Here is a 23,666-nt window from a genome sequence, read left to right as displayed (position 1 = left end):
GGATTCAGACTCACAAAGATAAATACATATGACAGATGTAGTTAGTATTAGTAGAGTTAAATACTGCTGTGCATGATAAAGTTTTAGTATTAAATTACCATCTTTAAATGTTTATTTTCACTAAAACACTGTGACCAATGTTTTAAAGTGCTGCAGTTTTGGTGTATGGGTTGTGATGCATTTTATATATATATATATATATATATATATATATATAAGATAATTTTCTATGAAATGTAATGAAAATGAAACAATTGCATAGATGAAGAGAAACAAAGTGTTGCATTTTTGAAACTTTAGCATTTTTAAGTTACTGCTAGCCTTCCTTATTATCTTACCCTCTAATTCCAATGAAAGCGTGAACATTTAGTATTTGACAAGTAGCTAACTAGTAGCTCTTTGGACTATACAGTACCTATGAAGTAGCTCACAGTTTCAGAAAGGTTGGTGACCTCTTATATAGTAACTCTAAAATAATAAACATATTTTTCTTAAAAACAATGTTAGATGATAAGTTGATAAGTTCTCTCTGTTCTTGTTGTGTGTTCACAGGGTTTGAGTGTGAAGCAGCAGCTCTACAATATTTGCCTTTACACAGACAGCCAAGACCTCATGGAGTTAATGGTACACGAAACAAATTCCATTATTTTTAAAGCCACATTTAACAGTAAACTTATAGTTTATCTTTTGATTATGACTTTTTATCTTTTGACTTATTATGTCCTATTCTGATATTTTATCTTATAATTCTAACTTTTTATCTTGTAATTCTAACTTTTTATCTTATAATTATAACTTTTTTAACTACTAATTTTGACTGTAATTATGACTTTTTTGACTTGATATGTTGTAAGATAAAATGACAAAATATATTTCTGAATCTGTCAAATAATGATATGTTTTTATCACATAATTATGACTGATATTATTATTTCTGCCACAAAATGTGGAAGGGAGATATAGGTTTGAGCTCCGTCCGTGCGTCCGAGTAAAGTGGACAGCTTTTCTTAGAATTTTTTAAGATAGTATCACTAAATTCGGTGTGAAGCGTCAGGGTATCAATACCTTGATGGAGTTCGAAAATGAGAAGCGCACGATTTTTTCCTGCCCTTGTTCTGTTTTTTTACTTGTTTGAGGTATCTTCAAAGGGGACAGCTTTTCTTAGAAATCGTTTAAGATAGGATAATTAAATTTGGTGTGTGGCTTCAGCGTATCAATACCTTTATGGAGTTCGAAAATGAGAAGTGCGCAATCATTTCTTCTGGAGTTATTGCCCTTGTGCTCTGTTCGTGGCATCTTCAAAGGGACAGCTTTTCTTAGAAATATTCTGATATCATAATATTTTCTTATGTATACATCTAAGTTCGATTTAGGACATTTAGGAAAAGGTTGTGAGTTATAATGAGAGCCAGTCTGGCGGGGGATGTTGATGACTGTCTTTTTGTTAGTGTTATATATAGGGATGTAACGATTAATTGTAAGGCAGTTAAAAATCGATTCATAGGTCTCACGGTTGATATCGATTTTCTGAAAATTGAATCGCAGTACTTTTTTTAACCACAAGTGTAGGCGGCGGGCGGAGTCGGCGGGCGGAGTCTGCTAATACTTTCTTTCTGGCTGCCTTCTACTCTTAAATATGTTAATAAATGATTCATTACCCCTTTAGCACCGAAAGAATATCTGTAATATTACTTGAAAATCTGTAAAAGTCACGCTTTTCTATTAGCTCTGTCTGCTAGCATAGCTTCTCTTCTTCACTGCAAGATATCTGCATGCCAACCGACCACTGGGTTACCAGCGCCCTCTGCTGGTCCAAACAAATATGACGTAAATCAGTGCAATCGTTTTTTTTTTTTTTTAAAGTCCAATTGTTAAGGCACACAATACATTTTCAGTTGCACTTTAAAAGAAAAAGAACTATTATGCAGTTTTGCATTGTTTATTATAGAACCAGAATTTAAATTAATAGGCTTCATTTTCATTTGTATTATTCCTTTATTTATTTCATTCAAGATTTATTTTTAGTTAAATTGCATTGTTTTGAATAGTTTATCAAGGAATTCTTTTGACAATGAAAAATAAAAGGAAAATAGTACAGTATTTTCTAGTTTTTTTCCCAAAAAAAAAAATTTGTCTACAGTCTCATTTTGTAAAATAAATCGTGAGAGAATCGTATCGTGAACCCAGTATCGTGAATCGAATCGTATCGGGAGTTGAGTGAATCGTTACATCCCTAGTTATATATATATATCTCTTATTACTTCTGTATCACACAATTTCAAATAGGTTTTATATAATCATGATTTGTTTTGTAGTTATAGCCTATCGTGGGATATTTTTTATTTTTCCAGTGGTAGAAACAGGCCTTCATAATTTAAAAAAAGGTTTTCACCGATAGTTTTATAATGAAGCATCGGTTGATGATTTCACCTGTACGTGGTTGTTCGTCGAACGGTTAGGTGGAGGAGCTGTCCCGTCAGAATACTTCTCTGAGGAGGACATGCAGAGTTTTCTGTTTATCAAAGAGATGGAGAAACTTGGATCGATGCCATCCATCCAGGCCTCGACAAACCTTTTGTCGTCAAGGTACGGTCTCGATCTGCCATTTGCTGTTTCGAACACAGAAAACAAACACGTTTGCTTGTATTTTCAATTTGTGTACCCTTCGTTCTTTGGTTATTCCATTTTAAAACTAAAATCAAAATAACAAATAAATGGTGTGGTTATTTGGTTTTACTGACTAGTTATTGATGCTGGAAGTCCGAATCTGTGAATATCTGCCAACTTTACCGAACAGCGTTACAGCCCAAGTAGTATTCAAATAAACTGGTGACTGACGATCGACTGTGAGGCTGGTGTGAGGAACAATAGATGTTAGAACATCTACCATTTGACACTTTTGCAAAAACAATTACATCCCAAGTTGATCACAAGAAACGAGGAGCACCAGTAGATTCATTACACCACCTCTGTTTCCTTTAATCACATATCATGTGCATGTTTTACATCATGTCTTTTTGTTGTTTTGATTTATTTATGTATTAATAACGTTTAGATTCACCACTTCATCAGTTGTGTGACTTATGCGACGCTCCTTTTTTATTGTCAGGTAGTAAAAGTCCCCCTCTTCTGTGGGTCCCCTTTGTATGGTGAGCTTAAAACATGAAGCTCTCGTCCTAGTTTCCCCTTAAATATCCAAATATCACTCAAACAGAAAAAGATTCCATTTTAAAACCAAAAAAAATGCTGCTTGTCTGTTTTTTTATTTTTCTGTATTTCTGTTTTGGTTTTAAGTAAGTAAAACAAAATAACCACACCATTTATTTGTTATATTGATTTGATTTTGAAACAGAATAACCAAAAAACGAAGGGTACACAGATTATTTTCCTACTAAACCTATTTCATATTTTGCAGTCATCAATTTGTAAGAGTGTGTGTAATGTTGCAGTTTTTTGTATATTTGTCCGAGCTGTAGATTCCGTTACCCACAGTTTGGCAGCGGAGGCAGAATACTAACCTTTGCTCATTTCCCAGGGTTCCTCAGATGCTTCCCACGATGAATGGAGGTGAGGAGCTTCTGAGGGAGTTGTTGGAACAAGAGAGCTCCGAGGAACTGGAGGGAGGACTTTGGAGAAACCTCAGATTGGACTGGGTGAAGGACTGGGATCAGAGTTCCCAGACAGCTGTTCTCCTATCGAGACGCAAACCTTCAGGTAGACGATCCAAAGTTGGAGGTCAAGGCCCTAATTCTAGTAACACATCTTGTATTTTTTGTTCCTTTTGTTTGCTTTCTTTAATATCTGCAAAGGAGGTAATTTTTCATCTGTGTTTGTTTGTTTTTTGTGTTCTGAGAGCTCTTGTCATGGTTTTTTTAGCAACATGGAGAGAAAAGCAAATCTCTGCAGACAGTATGTTGTCATGGGGGGTGAAAGTAACTAATAACTTTTATTTTGAGTACTATTTAAATGAACTACTTTTTACTTGTACTTGAGTATTTCATGTATGACTTACTTGTATTTGTACTCAAGTACAATTTCAATCAAGTAACAGTACTTCTACTTGAGTAGGATATATCAGTACTCTTTACACCTCTGTAAAATACTTTATTGTTATCTTCCCATATTCAAACATCTAATCTGTCTGTTAAGTGTACCTGTTTAAAATGAGAGTGATGATGAGAGACATTTTTACTTTAAGTAAAGGCTTAATGTTCACATCCCATGTCTGCTTGATTCTTCCTGTTTTCACAGTGATGACAGCTTCCCTTGTTTTCTTTAGATCTGAGTTCCTGTGGCTCCTCTGAGTTGTGGCGTTATCTGACTTCACTCCACGACATGGACCGAGTGCTCAATTGGATCCAGAGTATAGACACACCCGGTACCAACCAGTGGCCCGAGTTAACGCCAGAGCTGGTCAACGACTACACAGTGTGTAGCACCTTAATGAGGGAGAACATCCTGGATGTGCTGGCCAGGTAGAGCCACAAAAATCAATGTTTTTACCTGAATGTTGTTAGTTAATGTCTTTTCATGGGGGCATTTTGTTCTCCAGGAGAGGCGTTTTTATCCCAGATGAGTTGTCAGACTGTGGGCAGCTGTTGTGGAGGTTGGCTCAGACTGGAGCCCTCATGGCCTCATCTCATCCCATCCCTCACTACCACTCCCCCCTCAGCCTGCACAGCATCCTCATCCCCTTCTGCATGGACCGGATTCTGCAGTACTTACTGTACACCTACCTGGAGCACTACAGGTGTGTGTTTGACTGTCCCAGGGCTTCACATTTGGTGATAAAGGTGCTCCGATCACGGTTTTTAGGTCAGATGATTAACATGAGGCTTTCAAAACAAGAGCAACGCAAACATCAGCCGAGTGCCAAATATTCTCTTTGCCAGATATTGGCATTGGATCATTGATCCTGATCATAGTACCATGATCAATCACACTTTGAAGGCTTGGAAGAAATGTATATCCGCATTGCACAATTCAGATCTGAACCGAGATTCAAACTCGGTGAGATAAATGAGTAACCACCCCAAAATAAATGAGTCAAATTCCCTAATGATCGGTCAGTTAAGACCCGAGATATGACTTTAGTCCAATGATGAGAGATAGGGATCTTTTTAAATTGATTCACAAATATTAATCTGATCCCCTCCAAAATTCAATTCAGTTTTATTCAACATTATTTATATTGCGTCAATTACAACAATATTCATCTCGTAGCACTTATTAAGATATAAAATTCAAATTTAATGGAATCTTCCAATGCGTAAGGTCTATATTTGGTTACAATTTTGTCAAAATCCTTTTAGTGCTTTTGACACAATCCTGCTAACAGACAAACAAATACATGATTTTTTTTTTTCATACAGAACTCATAAGAATTAATCAAAGCAATCAGTAGACGCCTCTGAGGAAGACTAACAGATGGCTGTTGAAACATGTCAGGAGATCAAAGTAAATTTCCTGGAAAAAAGTTGTCTGAATAAATGAAACCATAACATATTATTTAAAAAAAAAAAAAAGACAAAATTAACTTGCTGGAATTAAATAAATGCCAGTGAAATATTTTTTTTTTTTCTCTTTGAACCATTTTAGGGAACATTTAGAGCCATTTTAGCCTATTTGTTACTGATGAGATCAGTTCTTTTGTCATCTTCTTCAATGAAAAAGACAATCTATCTGTTTTTGCGTATATCGGTCGTTCACGATCATTTACCGGTCAAACAGAATGTCCCTATTCAATCAGTCTCTGGGCCCCTCTGACAGGCTGACTCCCAGAAACTGTCCCCTCCTGACCAATCAGACCCTGTCTGAGAGCCAGCCCTGGGTGGAGATGATGGTAAAGATTCAGGAGATCACCAGAGATGTGACAGGTTGGATACGACTCCTACAATTTTCCTTATTATTAACAGTATTTTCAAATGTTTTAGCTTTTAATTTTTGTTCTGTACTCATTGTTGTGACCTCAACCTCTCGAACTGTCCGACCAGTTTACATGTTTCATGATCCTGTACATTACAGAAATCCACACATTTATGAGGTTAAAATTAAGATTTCTAAATATAGATTTAGTTCACTCAATTTGAACTTCATGTTTTATTTGGTGAACAGTGTGTTTCACTCTTGTTTTTCCAGACCCAGTTCTGGTTTTCCAGGCTAGTTTGATCAGTGCCCAGGTTCTGCTACCAGGCGGCCAAGCATCTCTCAGCAGTTTGCTGTTAGAGGGACACAGTCTGCTGGCTCTGGCCACGATCATGTTTGCTCCTGGAGGACTTGACCAGGTACACAAAGTCCCCCGCAGTACTTATACACCAAATACTGCAGTATTGATCTTAGTTCTCAGTCAGCCAGCAGTTTTTAATCAAGTCATTAGTCAGTTTTTATGGATATCAGTCGATCCCGATCAATGGGACCATCCTTAAGAAGTGTACTGCTGTGTGAGGGAGAAGTCCTTTAACCTGTCCTCCTGTTCTGGTCTTGTTTCATCCAGGTGATGGCTCAGCGTGGTACAGGCCAGTTACAGAGTGCGGTGGACCCTCAGCTGATGAAGATGGCCCTGACTGCTCATCCCAAGCTAAAGGCTGCACTGTTCCCCGGGAGCCCCCGAGGAAACGGACCCCCCGCCGACATCTCTGTCTACCACCTCTTACAGGTTTGCAAACACAGAAACTGTTCTGGTTTTACACTCTTGCTTTATGCTGACATGTGTTCTCATGGAGCAGACACAGTTTGTAATCAGAGTATTTGGTTGTGTTTATGCAGTCTCTCCATCCTCTGGATCCATCCAAGCTGTTTGGCTGGCAGGCAGCAAACACACTCAAGTCTACTGGTGAGTCTTAAAGGCTGCAGAAATGTTTCTGGAAGCTTCAGTCACCACTGAATTAAATCATACATCCAAAATAACAAAATGGGTTCACCAGAAGAAGATTGCATTGTTTGGACTGAGAATGAAATACTTGAAATCAAAATGAAAGTTTCTCTGAATGTTTCAGTAGAGTTGCATTCCCTGTAGTCGATTCTACAGAATGAAGAATGCATTAGTTGTTTAGTATTGACTTGATGGGTTTTCCTGTTCAGCCTTTAAATGTGAAGTAAACATGTTTTACATCCACAGAAACGCTGGAGCTGCCTCACTTTTCCAGTTCTCATCTAATCAACAGCTTTGCTCTGATGGAAAACCTGGACTTCCTTTTCTATTTACGTCACGGTCGTCCATCTTTCGCTTATGCGACTTTACTCGTGCAGAAGCTGAGCAGCTGCAAGGATGTCAGGCTGGAGTGAGTACGGTTTCTTTAGACCAGGGGTCACCAACCTTTCTGAAACTGTGAGCTACTTCATAGGCACTGCATAGTCCGAAGGGCTACCAGTTAGAAAAGCACTACTTAAATACTACATTTTCACAGTTTCAGAATCAAAATCCTCTTTTTTGTCATTGCACAAAGTACAACGAAATTGAAAATGCCCCCTACACAATTGTCAAGTACACTTTAAAGATTTAGGCCATTACAAACCCAGTTATCATTAGGAATTAGAAATTGGTCACAAAATGTAGGAAATTGAAAGTGAAGATCCTGTTAAGACTGATATCTATCACTTATTGCTTGGATATTGTCAGTTTCTTCCATATTTTGTATTTTATGTACACAAAGAAGCGTAAATTGGGCACCATAATGTTGAAATTACTTGTTTTCGCGCATAAAATCTATGGTACACTTGAGATTAAACTGGTCCGTATTTGGCTTCTGAACTAAAATGAGTTTGACACCCCTGTTTTAGCACATAGCAGTGCTGGCTGAGCAGGGTCAAAGGGTAAAGGGGCGGGGCTATCTTCAAACACCAAAAATGTTAGAAATGTGCTATTATCAGCTGAAGTTTTAGAATCAGGAATTATTATGTGTTCCTTTTTCTCAATGAAATCAGAAACCAATGGGAGCGTTTGGTGATGAGCAATACATGAGTTCTGCGTGTGTGTGTTTGTGTTAGGTTGCAGTGGGCGTGGCAGCAGGCTTACCGTTGTGCCGTGCAGTGTTTCAACGTGCCGTCAGTTACGTCGGCTGCCATCTGCTTCTGTGAGCTCCTCGGCGTCAGCTCCTTCAAACTGAGAGTCGACATCAGAGTCCTGAACCTCATCCTCCAGCACTGGAGTGGAAACGCACACACTGCTCCAACAGTGCACGTGCAAGCTTTGGGTAAACGGACATGCACACACTTTGCCACAGGGTTGGGGTCAATTACAGTTTTCAGTTACAATTACCTTTTCAATTACCCATGTTCAATTATAATTCAATTACGATTACAGCAACCAGCGGTTTTTTCAATTACAATTAAATTACAATAAGTTTTAATCCTCAGAAAGTAAATTGCAATTATGTTCTCAAGTACTAAAGTTCAATAACAATTATTCACTACTACTGAGCCTGAAATAAATAACCTAATAAAAGTTAACCTTCCTCTTTAGCTAGCTTTCTGTTAGCATCTCTAATGATAACGGGTCATAAATCAGCTGTAAAATACACTAAAAACAAATATCTATCATTTAATTTCTTTCCTATCTATTGGTTACCTTGTTGGGCTTCCTAATCAATAAAAATATAGGTTTTAATATTTTTGGTGTGGGCGTCTGAGCCTTTTTTGTAGTCGTATACCCCTAGATTTATATTATTTTAAATGGTAAAATGTGGGAATGCTTGATATGGAACATATTTTTATCATTTTTAACTACATACAGTATGTGTAGAACTATACATAGAACTGTAACATGGTTCAACAGTTTAGCGTTAAATTTTTATCTCATTTTCATGGCAATTACAATTCCAAAGACAATTATCTAAACTCAATTACAATTGAATTACGATTTTTTTAAATTATTAAATACGCGATTATAATTATAATTGACCCCAACCCTGCTTCGTCAGCCCAATGTGCTCATCCTTTCTGCAAAACTCCTTTCAGCTTCCAAAGGCCTGAAACTGGTGAAGGAGGAGCCAGCGACAGCTCAAGAGCTGATTGGTTACCTAGAAGCTGCTGTGGTTGACACTCTGCAGCAGAGAGGCATCAACAGGTCAGACTCACATCCATCCTAGTGACATCACATTCCATCAAAAGCAGGGGTCAACAGAACCAGTTTAGCACGTGATACTAAACAACAGGAAAATGAATACAACATTTAATCTGTATGAATGAATGAATGAATAAAAGAACAGACAAAGAATAAGTTTGACCGTTTATTATCAAAAAGTTAAACCCTTCCATTTTCCTACCCTAACTCCCTCTTCCCTGTTCCCTTCCCCCCACCTAGGTGTAGCACTGCCCTCTCTTTTTATTTCCTCCCTTAAATCAAGTGTTTTTTTACTGTTTCTTAGGGAGGGCTGGTGATGGTCACAATTATGCAATAAAATAAATACATTTATTTAATGCAATAACAAAACATGCATTGCTGTCGTAAAAAGATTGCACTTCATGTAGTGTTGACCTTCGGCAGCATGTGCAGATAAGGCAAAAAAAAAATGAAATAAATAAAAAATCGTGCACAACAGCAGCAACAAACCACAGGAGCATATGTTCCTTAAATTAATGCAAACTAATTGCAAATAAAACTGGAGTAAAATAAAGTAAGAGAAGAAATTCTTATCAATGAAAGATGAATAAATATAAGCAAATGATCATCAAAGGAGGTGTAAGCATGAGCGTGTGGTTATTGCCTTTAATATGTAGCTAAAAAAGGGGGTTTAGGTGCCGTTTGAAGGGAGTCCTTTTGTCTCTGGGTCCAGAAGAAGGTTTAAATAAGAAAAAAGGAGAAAGCAGTTTGAGTCTTTAACAAGCACATGTGAAGCTTGTTGTATGGTAATTTTCTCCAGTAATCCAGATTTGCAAACCAAGAAAGCAGAAGATGAGGAAATCAAGACGGGCAGTTTGACAACAGATTACAGATTATCAGCACTCAAATGATTCCGTTTGGGGGGGTAAATAATCACGTGTGTGCTGTGCTGTGTTTGTTGCAGGTCTTCGTATGAGGCAGCTCAGGATTGGGCTCTGCCCGTCCAGTTCTGTCAGCTCCACAGTCTGACGCTCAGCTCCGTCTATCCCTCCCACTGCGCTCAGGACAAACACTTGATACACTTCCTATTATTCGTTCAGTTGCACAACTTCCCGCCCGAGCAGGTGACACACACACACACACACACACACCGTACACACACATCAACCAGAAAGATTCCTTATTTTTATGTGTCAAATCTGTACTAAAAGCCTGAAGTAGTAATGATCGACACAAAGTCACTTCTTTATGGCACAGTAGGAAAGTGTTCACTTCTTTTTTTTTTTAATTGTGTTTTGAAAAGCATCTACAATATACAGCTGACATAACAAAATGTATATATGTTTTATTCATATCAAATATACATTAAAAGAGGAGACTGTTTATGCAACGTCCTATACTGTTAACTTGCTTTTCATTTCTTTTTTGTTTTTGAATCTAGAAACAGGTACATACAACACAAATATTCTGGCAAAAAACATCACTCAGGCCAGACAGCAAGTAACCAAACTAAAAAAAACTAAAAAAAAAACTAAACAAACCCCAAAACAAACACACAACACTAGGATTTTCAGATGCACTTCATGTAACTAATCCAAACGCAAGTTACATTTCCATTTTAGTCCTATGACTGAGGAATGGGCCCCATATCTCCTTAAACAGTTCTTCCCTCCCTGTCACTCTATAAATGAAAAAGTTCACTTCTTAGTGTTATTAGAAAATTACGATAGGGGTTATTGTGACGGTCTCACCTTCTCAGGTACTCGCTCCTGCTCCATCTGTGACTAGCACTGCTCTGTATTTCTTTCTTTCTTCTCATTTTCTACCATGCTAGTACAGATTTAGTACGTGATGTAAGGATTATTCTGGTTTGGAGTACAGGTGAGCACTATCTGAGATTACCGTGTTTGTCTTACCTCTGATTATATTTGGACTTTCCTCCAGGTGAAGTCGCTGGTGGCTCAGTTTGGGCCCACCCTGCAGGCCCACCTGAGCATTGTGTTTGAGGACCTGCAGGTCTACAGTCAGACGAGCGACTGTGACCTCAAAGTTCAATCCGGGCTGCTCAGACAACAGAAGGCTTCAGGCACGACTCAGCACTACAGCGACTTGTTTCAGGTGCTCCTGCAGAGCCAGGAAGAGGCGTCGCCTTGCAGATACCTGCTACAGGAGGCAGTGATCCAACGCTGCCCAATGCTAGCAATACTGGCTGCATGTCTGCAGGTACACAAACGAAACACAGGCACTTTGTCTGGGTGTTTAACCCTTCAGGTGCCTTTAGGAGTTAGTGATGGAAAACCATTCAAATATTTTACAAAGATCAGGGTTGGGGTCAATTATGTTTTTCAGTTACAATGATGCTGTCAATTACCCATGTTCAGTTACGATTAGTGCCCAGCATTTTTTCCAATTACAATTAAATTCCAGTTATTTTTTTGTCCTCAGAAAGTCAATTACAATTACATTCTCAATTACTAAAGTTCAATTACAATTAATCACAATAACTGGGCCTGAAAGAAATAACCTAATAAAAGTTAAGCTTCCTCTTGTGTTAGCTTCCTGTTAGCATCTCTTATGATAACAGGTCAGCTGTAAAATACACTAAAAAAAAAATAAAATATCTATCGTCTAATTTCTTTCCTATCTATTGATTACCTTGTTAGGCTTCATAATCAATGAAAATATAGGTTTTCATATTTTTGGTTTGGCCGTCTGAGCCTTTTTTGTGTCAGTATACCCCTAGATTTATTTTTTTTAAATTGGTAAAATGTGGAAAAAAATGGAACATATTTTAATAATTAACTACATATGTGTAGAACTGTACATAGAACTGTAACATGGTTCCCCAGTTTTGCGTAAAAATTCTAATTGATAATTCCTATAGAATTTTCATGGCAATAAATTACAAAGTCAATCATCTAAACTCAATTACAATTTAATTACGCCAGCAACAGACTTTTAAAATTACATCTATAATTCCGCCATAATTGTAATTAATTATCAATTAGGCGATTACAATTATAATTGACCCCAACCCTGACAAAGATTTTTTCTTAGTAGTTGATTATAAATGGAAAAAGATCATTATTAGATTAAATTCAGCAGAGATGTCCATGTAGTTTACAGTTTATTCATGTCATTGTCTGACTGGAGTAACCGTTAACCTGTGAAATTTCCGAACAGAGAAGCGAGCTGCTGCCGTGCTTGTGTGTGTGGGTGCTGACGTCTATTGATGATGTCACAGCCAGGGAAGCCACCTCCCACCTGCCCGAAGCTCCCCAAGATCACCAATGGTCCCTGCATGACCTGTCAATCATCTGGAAGACCCTTCTTGGGCGGGGCCTTGTCAGGCCCCTCCTACGTGGCTTTGAGTTCTTTCAGAGGGTAAATATTAACCTTACAATAAGGGTCCCTTAATTAACTTTAGTTAATGCATTATTAAGCATTAATGAACAGTTTATGAATACATTATTAATCATTTTAATTACCTAACATCAATTAACATATCAGTTAGTGCATTAATAAGCAGTTATTTAATGTCTATAGTTAATTAAAACATTATTAAGCATTAATAAAAGTTACATAATGTAACTACTTATCCTTATGTATGCATACGTAATATGCATTAATTAATATTATGGTAAATGTAATAACGCCTCTAGTAATGATTTACTTATGTTTATTAAATAGGTTGTTGCGTAACATTAGCAACTTGACATAAACCCGACTAAATAAATAAGAGTGCCTCATACGCAACACTTAACCATAATTAACCATCAGTAATAGCTTTTGGCTTTTTAGTTTTTGTCAGGTTGCTAATGTTATGAAACACCTTACTAAATAAACACCACACGTAAATGATTACTATAGACGCTATTACGTTTTACTAATATATTAATTAATGCATAATATTAGATATGCATACACAAGGATAAGTAATTACACTATGTAACTTTTAATATTGCTTAATAACTTTTTAATGAACTCTGAACAGTGAAAATTAATTAAATGCTTATTAATGCATTAATTGTTCATTAATATTAGGTAATGCATTGTATTGATGAATATCTTGTTATTTAATGCTTAATCATGTATTGACAAACATTCATTAAGGGACCCTTTTTGTAAAGTGTTACCTATTAACGAATGATGAAGAAAGTTGAAACGATAGCACTTGTTTTTTCTAAAAACTGAAGTAGTGTAAATTTTTTAGTAAAAGTAATGTTTTTTGGCTTCTCTGGTCAATAAACGATGAAATTTTTTCATATTCCTTCCAAAAACAGCCATTTTTCTTTAGGCCTAAATAAGTGAAATGTTTTGCTTTCCTGACTTTATAATGACGCCGTAATGATGAAAAGGAAAAACCGACGGGACCTGTGCTTTTCTCGTCTCACAGGAATGTCCTCTGGTGTTGGTGCTCAGGATGTTTGAGCTGTGCTGCGACTACAGGAATTTTACCGACGCAAAATCCAAACTGCTCGACTTCCAGAGGGTTCTTATCACTGTGAGTAGGACTGACCAAAGATAAGAAAGGTCATCACTGTACAAGGTTCTACACTGACATTTTTCCCAGGGAACACTTGTGCTCCTCAAGTAAAAACTTTGGCAGCAGAAAGAAATTTTTGCAAGCACAGAAAATGTTTATTCATAGCACTCACACATTTTTTTATTGCATTTTGATTTCTTAGTTATTTCCTCTGTGAACTAAACATCATTTGATGAGCTGGTTAATCAGCAAAATTTCCCAATTTTGACTCTTTATTGAAGTCTCGATTCGATAACAAACAGATTTTTGATTATTAATGATTATCAATTAAATTTTTGATCATTGTCGAGTCTGACTATTGATCTTCCATGTAACATCAGTCAACTTCAGAATTATTTTACTTCTCTTTAACACCTCACAGCATCTTCAAAATTGTACAGTGTAATTGAAATATCCCAATTAGGAGCACTTGCCTTAACCTGGCAAGAGCCAGATTGATGTGTAGCCCCTCCCTCAACTCGAGTTCTCCACTTTGATCTGGATCTGTGTCTGGCGAATCCTTTCGGAACCAGGGAGGGACATGAACAGAAAGCTGTTTGGGCGAAGTGCCTGTGCATCACGATTTGTTTTAGCCAATCACATGCGTCATCCACCGCAGAGACGTTTCTACTACAACAACAACGTCTTTACCATCCAAAAATGCACAAAGCGCCTCTTGCTGTTGCTTTTTCAAAAAGGAAATGCTGGATTCTTCTAAAACTGAGTTTATATCAGCTTCCACACGTTCATCCTCCTGCATCGGCATCTTTCTGTTTTAATTCTTAGCTATGCTAATAGCGGTAGCCCAGCTAGTTCTCTCCCTGCAACTGCGAATGCGCCAGTTTTGCTTCGGCGCTTCTGCCTTCATCACACCCGGATATCCCGCCCTAAACCACAACACTGCCTCATGATTGGTTCGAACCGGTTCGGTTTGCTACGGAGGGTAAGAGCTGGAGCGGCACAAGATGAATTCTGGTGTTTGTGAACACCAGAATTCATTTTGCAGGCAATGTTACACTCACCTGGCTTCTATTACAATTTGAAAAATATAAAAAATCGATCTTTGGAAATTTAAGACTTGAATTATAATTGTCAATAATTGAATTGCAAATAATAGATAAGCGATTTTTTTCCCCACCAATTGTCAAACTGCGTTTGTATGTTGGCACATTTAGAAGTCCGCCAGTGTTCCAGTGTTGGAACCCAACTCCTCCCCTCAGAGGGAGCCTCCATGCTGATCCTTATTAACTAATTATAGGACTATTAAAAGTTTTTTTTTTTTTTTAACTGTATATGATCGGAAAAAGGTGGAGTGCCTTCTCCGGGTTGGAGATGAGGTTCTGCCCCAGGTGGAGGAGTTTAAGTACCTCGGGGTCTTGTTCACGAGTGAGGGAAGGATGGAGCGAGAGATCGACAGGCGGATTGGTGCGGCGTCTGCAGTGATGCGGAGTCTGCACCAGTCCGTCATTGTAAAGGGGGAGCTGAGCCAAAAAGCGAAGCTCTCTATTTACAGGTCGGTCTACGTTCCAACCCTCACCTATGGTCATGAACTTTGGGTCATGACCGAAAGAACAAGATCACAGGTACAAGCGGCCGAAATGAGTTTCCTCCGTAGGGTGGCTGGGCTCTCCCTTAGAGATAGGGTGAGAAGCTCAGTCATTCGGGAGGGGCTCAAAGTAGAGTCGCTGCTCCTCCGCATCGAGAAGAGCCAGATGAGGTGGCTCGGGCACCTAATTAGGATGCCCCCTGAACGCCTCCCTAGTGAGGCGTTCAGGGCACGTCCCTCCGGAAGGAGGCCCCGGGGAAGACCCAGGACACGCTGGAGAGACTATGTCTCTCGGCTGGCCTGGGAACGTCTCGGGGTCCCCCCGGAAGAGCTGGAGGAAGTGGCCGGGGAGAGGGAAGTCTGGGCCTCCCTACTGAGGATGCTGCCCCCGCGACCCGGAAACGGCTAAGCGGGAGAAGATGGATGGATGGATGGATGATCAAATAGCTTGGCTGCATACAGGGTTTTACATGAACTTTCAAAGGTCACTTGTCATGATGACACATGGCAAGTTATGATTTTGTTTGATAAAACAGAACCATATATCACTAATGGAGATGGTTACCCAGTCAGATATCAATAAGTATATAATGTACGTGTTACTGTTGGGTCATTTTTGCCTTGAAAGCTCATAAGCTGTGTCCACCAGCCTCCTAAAATGGACATTAATGTCCAGTATTGGGAGCGCCTCTTTCCGCTCTTCACTCTGACCCTCAGTTCCGTCCCCACACAAAGTGAGCAGTGTGATAAATAATTGGGTAATGATACGTATGTTTGGTGTTTATCTCACAATGTGTGACTAAATTCTTTCTTACAGGTGCAAGCAAAGGGTTCTACTGGGGAAAGTAGGCCAATAACTGGTCTGTTGAATATATTGAAGCTGTAAACTGTGTATCCTGACTTTGAATCCTGTCTTGTTTCTCCTTCCTGTTGCAGCTGAGAAATAGTGAGCCCAACTCAGACCATGTGCTGCCTCTTCAGTGGGTGGAAAGCCAGGCGTCGGTGCTGCTGCTCACCATGCTGCATCGCTGCAGCTCCCAGTACGACCTCCACCGCCTGCTGCAGCTCCTGGCCGATGTCGACAAACTCCTTAAATCCAACGGTGCGAATGATGGATTTGTGGCTGCGTGAAGTAGGCCTGGGCGATAAAATGAAAATTATATATATTGTGATAGAGATGTGATCAATATCAATAGAAAATGTGTGATAGAATGTTTGATCATTTCACTTAACTGTTAAAAAAAAAAAGATTCCGCAGCAGTGGTTAATATTAAACAGTAAAAATACTATTGGAGTTATTTTTTCTTTTCATCTGCTTTTTTTTTTTAACAAGAAATCTATTTTATTATAAATGAGGAAATAAATGTCAAAATTGCCCCCATATTATATTCTTAATTCTATCGCCTGTTGTTCGTTTCATGCCAAAGATGTTAGTTCATCCTCAGGTGTGCACTGATTTATTATTTACAAAATTTGTTGCACATTTTGTTTGATTAAGCATTTATTTAATAATAATAATAAATAATGCATCAATTTTATATAGCGCTTTTTTGGACACTCAAAGTCGCTTTACAGAATTAAGGGATTATTCTTTCACTCCACACTTATTGACTTAATGTCTATATTATGTACGTTGAACAGTTTATTTTTTAATTGAGGTTTTTTCGTTTTTTTTCATAGTTTTGTTGACCTCTTTTTAAATGTTAAAGATTTCGTATAAAATCAAAGTTTTTAAATTTGGCCTTTTTTCTTCTGTTCCCTATCTTAAATTGGTTCAAAAATAAAATAAAAATAAAAAAATCAATAATTATCGATATTGTCTGATATGAAACACTTATATCGTGATACATTTTACAGGCATATCGCCCAGCCCCAGCATGAAGTCTGTTCATTCCAATTAACCTGTGTGATGATGAATATTTACAGGTGTCTCATAGTAATATGATTCCAATAACCAACCTTTGGTCAGTGTACTCAGATAGCCTAAACTATCCATTTAGTACGTAAATGCTACGTCGAGGCTTTCAAACGTCTGTTAATGAATTTAATGTCAATTTTAGTTTTTTACATATTTTTTGTGTTCTTCTGCATGGTTGGTCTGTCTGTCTGTATCTGTGTCTGTGTGTGTGTGTGCGTGTCTAGGTCCAAACTTCAGGCTGCTGAGTCAGCTCAGTCTGTTACTTCAGGGGTCTGAGGTCAGACTGTCTCCCAGGTTGCTGCAGTGCACTTCTCCTTCAGTCCAGCAGGAGGAGTTCCAAGCAGCTGTGGATGCGCTGCAGACAAACGGTCATTACACAAAGGCCAGGCAGGTGGCGCTGCTCGTCGGCCTTCCCGTCCATCGCCTGGTGCTCAGCCAGGTCAGCATCCACCTTTGATAACTTGGTTAATATTAGTGATGCAGTCACTTAAATAAAGTTGGTTTCTGACTGTACCTTCAGTATTAGCACCAGGGTTGGGCTCAATTACATTTTTCATTTACAGTTACCTTTTCAAAGATCAATGTTCAAATACAACTCAATTATAATTAGGGTGACTGCCATTTTTTTCTAATTATGATTAAAATTACTGTTATCATTTCCCTCTGAAAGTAAATTACAATTATGTTTCCAATTACTCCAAAGCACCTCTTATGATAATGGGTCAGTTTTGACCCATGTCCTAAATCAGCTGTAAAATACACTAAAAATATTTTCTATCATTTAATTTGTTTCTTGTCTCTTGGTTACCTTGTTATGCTTCCTTATCTATGAAAGCGTTGGTATTAATATTTTTGGTGTGTGCATCTAAGCCTTTTTGTTGTCAAAAATGGTAAAATGGTCCTCAAGAGAAGTGACAGGTAGTGGGAAAACTTGATCTGAAACATATTTTAATAATTACGTATGTGTAAGCTATAAAACTGTAACAGGGTTCCACAGGTTTGCGTTTAATTAAACTATAATTGACGGTTTTTATAGAATTCCCATGCCAATTGCAATTACAAAGTCAAATATCTGAACCCAATTGAAAATTAAATTACGATTACTACAGCAATAGATTTTTTACATTACAACTACCATTATAAGTACGTCATAATTGTAATTAATTAACAACTATGCAATTACAATTATAATTGGCCTCATTCCTGATTAACACTTTGATGTTCTCCTCATAGCTTCATCAAGAAGTGAACTCCCAGAAATCAAAGCAGCAGTGGAGGAGGTTGGAGGCCCGTGCTACGTTCTGGAGAAAATGTCACGATCAGCTAAAAGCCAATACCATCGATCCACTCTTAGCTTCCCAGTTTTTCCTCTCACACGCTGACACAGTGCCTGTCAGTGCCGAGGCTCCCAAGGAGCTGCTGGAGGTTCAGGAGCGCTGCTTGCTGCTGAAGCTCGCTGCCCATTGGCTCTCCCTGCTCAGCCCGGCTCCTGTGGACCAACTGGAGAGCCTTGAGAAAATGCTGTGGCAGAGTCGAGTGTGTGAACACACGCTCACCGTCACCGCGGGCCAGGAAAACGTCTTCACCGTGCATCCTGTGGCTGATATGAACACACACGAGGAGCTGAGGAAGGAGTTCTCCTTCTGTAACATCTCAGAGCTAAACACTGAGAAGTTCCTCAGGCTGGAAGGACTGCCAGGTCAATATGAGGAACCAGTGAAGAACCAAGAGGAAACTGTACTGGTGTCTCTGATCAACCAGTTACTAGATGAAGGAAGCATCCATGAAGCCAGTCGTGTGTGTCGGTACTTTTCTATCTTTCACTCTGACGTGTGGCTGGTTCTGCGCTGTCGAAGTCTGGCATCTGGAGAGCTGAAGCCTGAAACAGAGGAAGAGACTTCAGAAGCTTCTGCACAGAAGGGCCTCAGCAGCTGTAAGCTTCTCACACAGGACAGCTGTCATACAAACATCTGTAGTATAGTTACTATTCAAGGTATTACATTCACCTTTTTAAAGTTGGAGTGCTCACCTTTTTGAATCATCAAAGTTACTCCAGAGTTTTTAAGACCTTGTTGTGTCTGTTATTGTATCTTGTCGAGTCGCGTCATGTCTTCTCATGTCCTGTATTGCCCTACCTTATTGTTCCACTTAGTCTCATGTTGCTTTGTCGTCTCATCGCCCGTATCTTGTCTTATGTCTTGTTGTGTTGTATCTTGTCATGCCAAGTTGGTGCCATGTTGTGTCTTGTCGTATCTTGTATTGTTGTATTTCGTCTCATCAGTGTTTTGTCTTGTGCCTTGTTGTGTCGCATAGTCTGGCATTGTGTCTTGTCTTTTCATGTGTCTTGTCATATCTTGTTTTATGTCGTCCCCTCTTGTTGTGCTGTATCTTTTCCTATAATATATTGTAGTCTCATCTGTGTTGTGTCTTGTTGTGTCACATAGTCTGGGGTTGTGTTTTGTCGTATCTTGTCTTGTTTTCTGTCATCCCCTCTTGATATGTTGTGTCTTCTCTTATAGTGTCTTGTTTGTGTCACCTAGTCTCATCTGCGTCGTGTCTTGTCTTGTTGGCTCTTGTTGTCGTCTAGTCTGATGTTGTTTTTTTTATCTCTTCTTGTTGTTCTGTTGTGTCTTGTGTTATAGTGTCTTGTAGTCTAATCTGTGTCGTGTCCTATTGGCTCTTGTTGTCGTCTTGTCTTGTTGCGTTGTATAGTCTGATGTTGTTTTTTGTGTTATAGTGTCTTGTAGTCTAATCTGTGTCGTGTCCTATTGGCTCTTGTTGTCGTCTTGTCTTGTTGTGTCGCGTAGTGTGGTTTTGTGACTTGTCTTGCAGTCTCTTGCTGTCTGTTGTCCAGTGGTGTGTCTCGTTGTGTGTCTTGCCTTCTCGTGTCATGTGGTCATTTTGTTTCCTGTTGTGCCACCTGTCTTCTTCTAACCCATGCTTCCCTCCACCCTCCTCAGCGCAGTCCTTCAGCAGCCTCTCCTCCTTCGTGTTCCTCCCTCTACCAGAAGACCCAGTATCTGTTCAACTCCAGAAGTTGGTCCGTCAGTGTCAACATGGGAGGGAATACTGTAAAAAGGTGCTCAGCCTCTACCAGCTGTCAAAGGTAAGACAATGACATCTGGAAGAATTGGGGCGACAAGTTGATTTCAGAAATAATTCTCTAAAGTTAACTATGCACTTGGAATGCATTAAATGGCAAACTTTGAATAGTAAATTTTCCATTTACAAATAACACACCCTATATAAGGCTTCTTGGATCCTGTGTTTTTCTCTAGGAGCTACAGTGCTCCTTCATTCAAATCTGCAACCAGGATCCGTCCCTGGTGCTGGAGAACTTGCTGAAGACTGAACAGCCGGATAGTTTCCGTAAAGCTCAGGCCTTCATCCGAGCTCAGAGTCTGAGTGCATCCACCGTGGCCAGGCTGGTGTCCTCTGCCATCGTTCAGGCTCTGCAGGTTTCTTCTCAGGAGCTTCAACCTGGTGAGTGATCTGATCCATACTAGAGGTCACTGTCAGATACTTCCGAGATATTTGTTCATTTTCTGATCAAAGCATGAAATTAGGTTCGATGTTAAAGATACTGGAAAAGATGTGGATAATGAACCATCCTGAATTTTTGATGTGTTGTGTGTTTGTATGCGTGTGTGTGTGTGTGTGTAATAGAGAAGCAGGTATTCAGGCCTTCTGAGGGCAGAGACTCACTGGTGCAGCTGATCAAACTGTGCGACGAGCCAAACCTGCTGGGAGTCCGACTGATGGAAAACCTCAACACAGTACCACTGAGAGACCCAGGCTGCAGTATGACACACACACACGCACAACACAAATAGACTCACACTCTGTGCTGCTGCTACTAACATTTTGTGGTTGACTCTAACCCTGGATTTCCACTGGATCCGTATCTGCTCAGAAACTCCTTCGCTGCGTAACCGCAGTGCAATCTGCTTTTCCAGTAATCCCCACCTCCTCTGGTTTTGCTGCATATCTGTTGCAGCAAGGACTCGGAAGGTCCCGCTAATTCACGTGTAATTGCGTGATATATATATGTGATTCAACCATGGATAAATGCCATATTTATATGTGAAATACAATTTTAAAAGTGCTCAGATTGGACCAAATGTAATATCAGTGGAAAGGTCTGGTCCTCCCAGTCTTATTCAGGTGAATCACATACATACATGCGATTACATGTGAATTAGCGAGATCTATTGAGTCCTTGCTGCAACAGATGTGCAGCAAAACCAGAGGAGGCGGTGGGGATTGAAGAACTGCAAATTGCGCTGCAGGTTTGAAGCAGTTATGGATCCAGTGGAAATCCGTTGTAATGGGACATCATTACAATGTGACGGATACATTTCTTTGTTACCATTATGGAAGCATCGATACTGGATTTTAACAAACCAATTATTATTAACTTCTACAGCCCATAAGCAAGAAAAAATAAGGCAAACTTGACCTACAAAACAAATGTTCTACACAACAAATTAAATAGTGAATCTATTATATTATAGGTTTTTCCTTGGAGATTTTTTTTTTTGTTTTGTTTTTTCCTAATCCCACACTGGGCCCCTAAAGGAGCACAATTTGGGACTTGCCTTTTTCCCTCTTATTACTTCATCTTTTTCACTTCTCATCTAAGATACGGGGCGTAGCCCTAGTGGCGACCCACAGCTCTCCCGCTTCTGTCCTCCCATGTTATATGTGATTGTCTTTTCATATTTCTTGGATGGGATGTAACTAAAATGCAAATTTCCCCTTTGTGGGACGAATATAGGATATCTCATTACAAGTACTGTAATTGAGTTGCTTTTTTGGGTACTTGTACTTTTTTGAGTGTATTCATAAATCCTTAATTTTACTTGTATTTAAGTACGTTTTAAAATAAGTAAAGTAATTAATTACATTTCTACACCCAAAAGTTACTGAGTAAATTATTTTTAAACATTGGTACCTTAAACCACAGTACTGTGGCACATTGAACATAATCCATATGTTCTTAGTTGTTCCATTCTTCCTATTATGTTGTTACCCACATGGCACTGTTTTCATAAATGTAGCTATACTTAGAGCCTGATCATTTATTTTATTTTAAATTGAATTTATTGGTGTTATTTTATTTAAAAAATAATTGTACATTTTGACAAAGCATTTATTTTATACAGACGACTTTGTGGAAAATAGATTTGGTCTCTTCCTTTTTAAGTTTATACATGAGATGTTTACTGTATGCAAAGGAACCTTGGCAAGACTTATTACCCAAAATAAATGTAGGGGGTGAAAGTAACTAGTAACTTTTACTTTGAGTACTATTTAATTGAGCTACTTTTTACTTGTACTTGAGTATTTTATGGATGACTTACTTGTACTTGTACTTGAGTACAATTTAAATCAAGTAACTGTACTTTTGTATCAGTATTCTTTACATCTCTGATTATAATCTACAAATAAAAAATGCTAATGTTAAATGCTGGGAAACGTAAGGGCTGACTTCAGATTCAAGAAGATCTTTAATTTTTTCTTCAGGAAAAATGAAAAATTCTAGTTTTCGTGTGACCTTTATTGACCCCGTATCTCCCTGCTGATAGTCGTAGAGCTGTTGATCGTGGCTCATGACTGTTTCACCCTCACCTGCAACATGGAGGGAATCGTCCGAGTCCTTCAAGCGGCGCGTCACCTCAGCCACACTTACCTGGCCCCGAGGGAGCTCTACAGCCAGCTGGTGAGGAAGCAGTGACTAAGCTGTGACTCGCTTGCACGGAGGCGACGGTAAACATTGACATTGCGATTTTTTTCGTGTGCGAAGGTGCGTCTGCTAACGGGTATCGGCAGATATAACGAGATGACGTACGTGTTGGACCTGCTGCATCAGAACCACTGCTTTGAGATGTTGCTAAGGAAGAAGGTGGAAACGGAGACTGGGCAGGTGTGACACACACACACACACACACACACACACACACACACAAACAAAAGCACTACTGTGTTAAATATAGATGTAATGGTATGCCATGGGAAGAAATAAGAAGATAAATAAGTTAAATCTAATGACATTTTAAGACTCGGACTCATTTGAGATCACAGTAATATCAACTAATATGAGATCCTCCATAGTAAAATTCTGGAGAATAGTAAAAATATGAAGGATTAATAAATTGCATAATTCAGGGTTGGGGTCAGTTATAATTGTAATCACATAGTTGATAATTAATTACATAATTGTAATTGTAATTTTAAAAATCTGTTGCTGTTGTCCTCATAATTAAAGTGTAATTGAGTTCAGATAATTGACTTTGTAATTGTTATTGCCATGAAAATTCTATAAAAATTGTCAATTATAATTTCATGTAAAACTGGGGAACTATGTTACAGTTCTATGTACTACACATACAGTATGTAGTTAACAATTACTAAAATGTTTCATGTCAAGCTTTCCCACATTTTACCATTTTAAAAATATTAAAACGTATATTTTCATTGATTAGGGTGCGTATTTCCAATAGATAGGAAAGAAATTACATGATAAATATTTGCTTTTAATGTATTTTACAGCTGATTTAGAACCTGATATCATAAGAGATGCTAAAGCTAACACAAGTGGAAGGTTAAGTTTTATTAGGTTATCAATTCAGGCTCA

General features: G+C 38.7%; 1 protein-coding gene across 1 annotated transcript in view; it reads left to right on the top strand.

Moving 5' to 3' along the window:
- The window catches only part of LOC114464291 (spatacsin-like), a 33,420-nt gene that overhangs the window by 4,468 nt on the left and 5,286 nt on the right, over nt 1–23,666 (top strand). Inside the window, 25 exon segments of the mRNA XM_028448338.1 lie at nt 553–624; nt 2,460–2,478; nt 2,481–2,586; nt 3,536–3,714; nt 4,280–4,475; nt 4,553–4,750; nt 5,770–5,876; nt 6,139–6,284; nt 6,494–6,655; nt 6,766–6,832; nt 7,118–7,280; nt 7,987–8,192; nt 8,956–9,064; nt 10,005–10,164; nt 10,985–11,263; nt 12,224–12,424; nt 13,437–13,544; nt 16,048–16,213; nt 17,254–17,468; nt 18,263–18,962; nt 19,990–20,135; nt 20,308–20,512; nt 20,696–20,830; nt 22,618–22,751; nt 22,836–22,955. Of these exon segments, the coding sequence (XP_028304139.1) occupies nt 553–624; nt 2,460–2,478; nt 2,481–2,586; nt 3,536–3,714; nt 4,280–4,475; nt 4,553–4,750; nt 5,770–5,876; nt 6,139–6,284; nt 6,494–6,655; nt 6,766–6,832; nt 7,118–7,280; nt 7,987–8,192; nt 8,956–9,064; nt 10,005–10,164; nt 10,985–11,263; nt 12,224–12,424; nt 13,437–13,544; nt 16,048–16,213; nt 17,254–17,468; nt 18,263–18,962; nt 19,990–20,135; nt 20,308–20,512; nt 20,696–20,830; nt 22,618–22,751; nt 22,836–22,955 (4,299 nt within the window).

This window comes from Gouania willdenowi, chromosome 6 (genome assembly GCF_900634775.1).
Source record: "Gouania willdenowi chromosome 6, fGouWil2.1, whole genome shotgun sequence".
NCBI classification, from domain to species: domain Eukaryota; kingdom Metazoa; phylum Chordata; class Actinopteri; order Blenniiformes; family Gobiesocidae; genus Gouania; species Gouania willdenowi.
The sequence above is the reverse complement of the archived record's forward strand: the minus strand, read 5'-3'. Positions and strand labels throughout refer to the sequence as shown.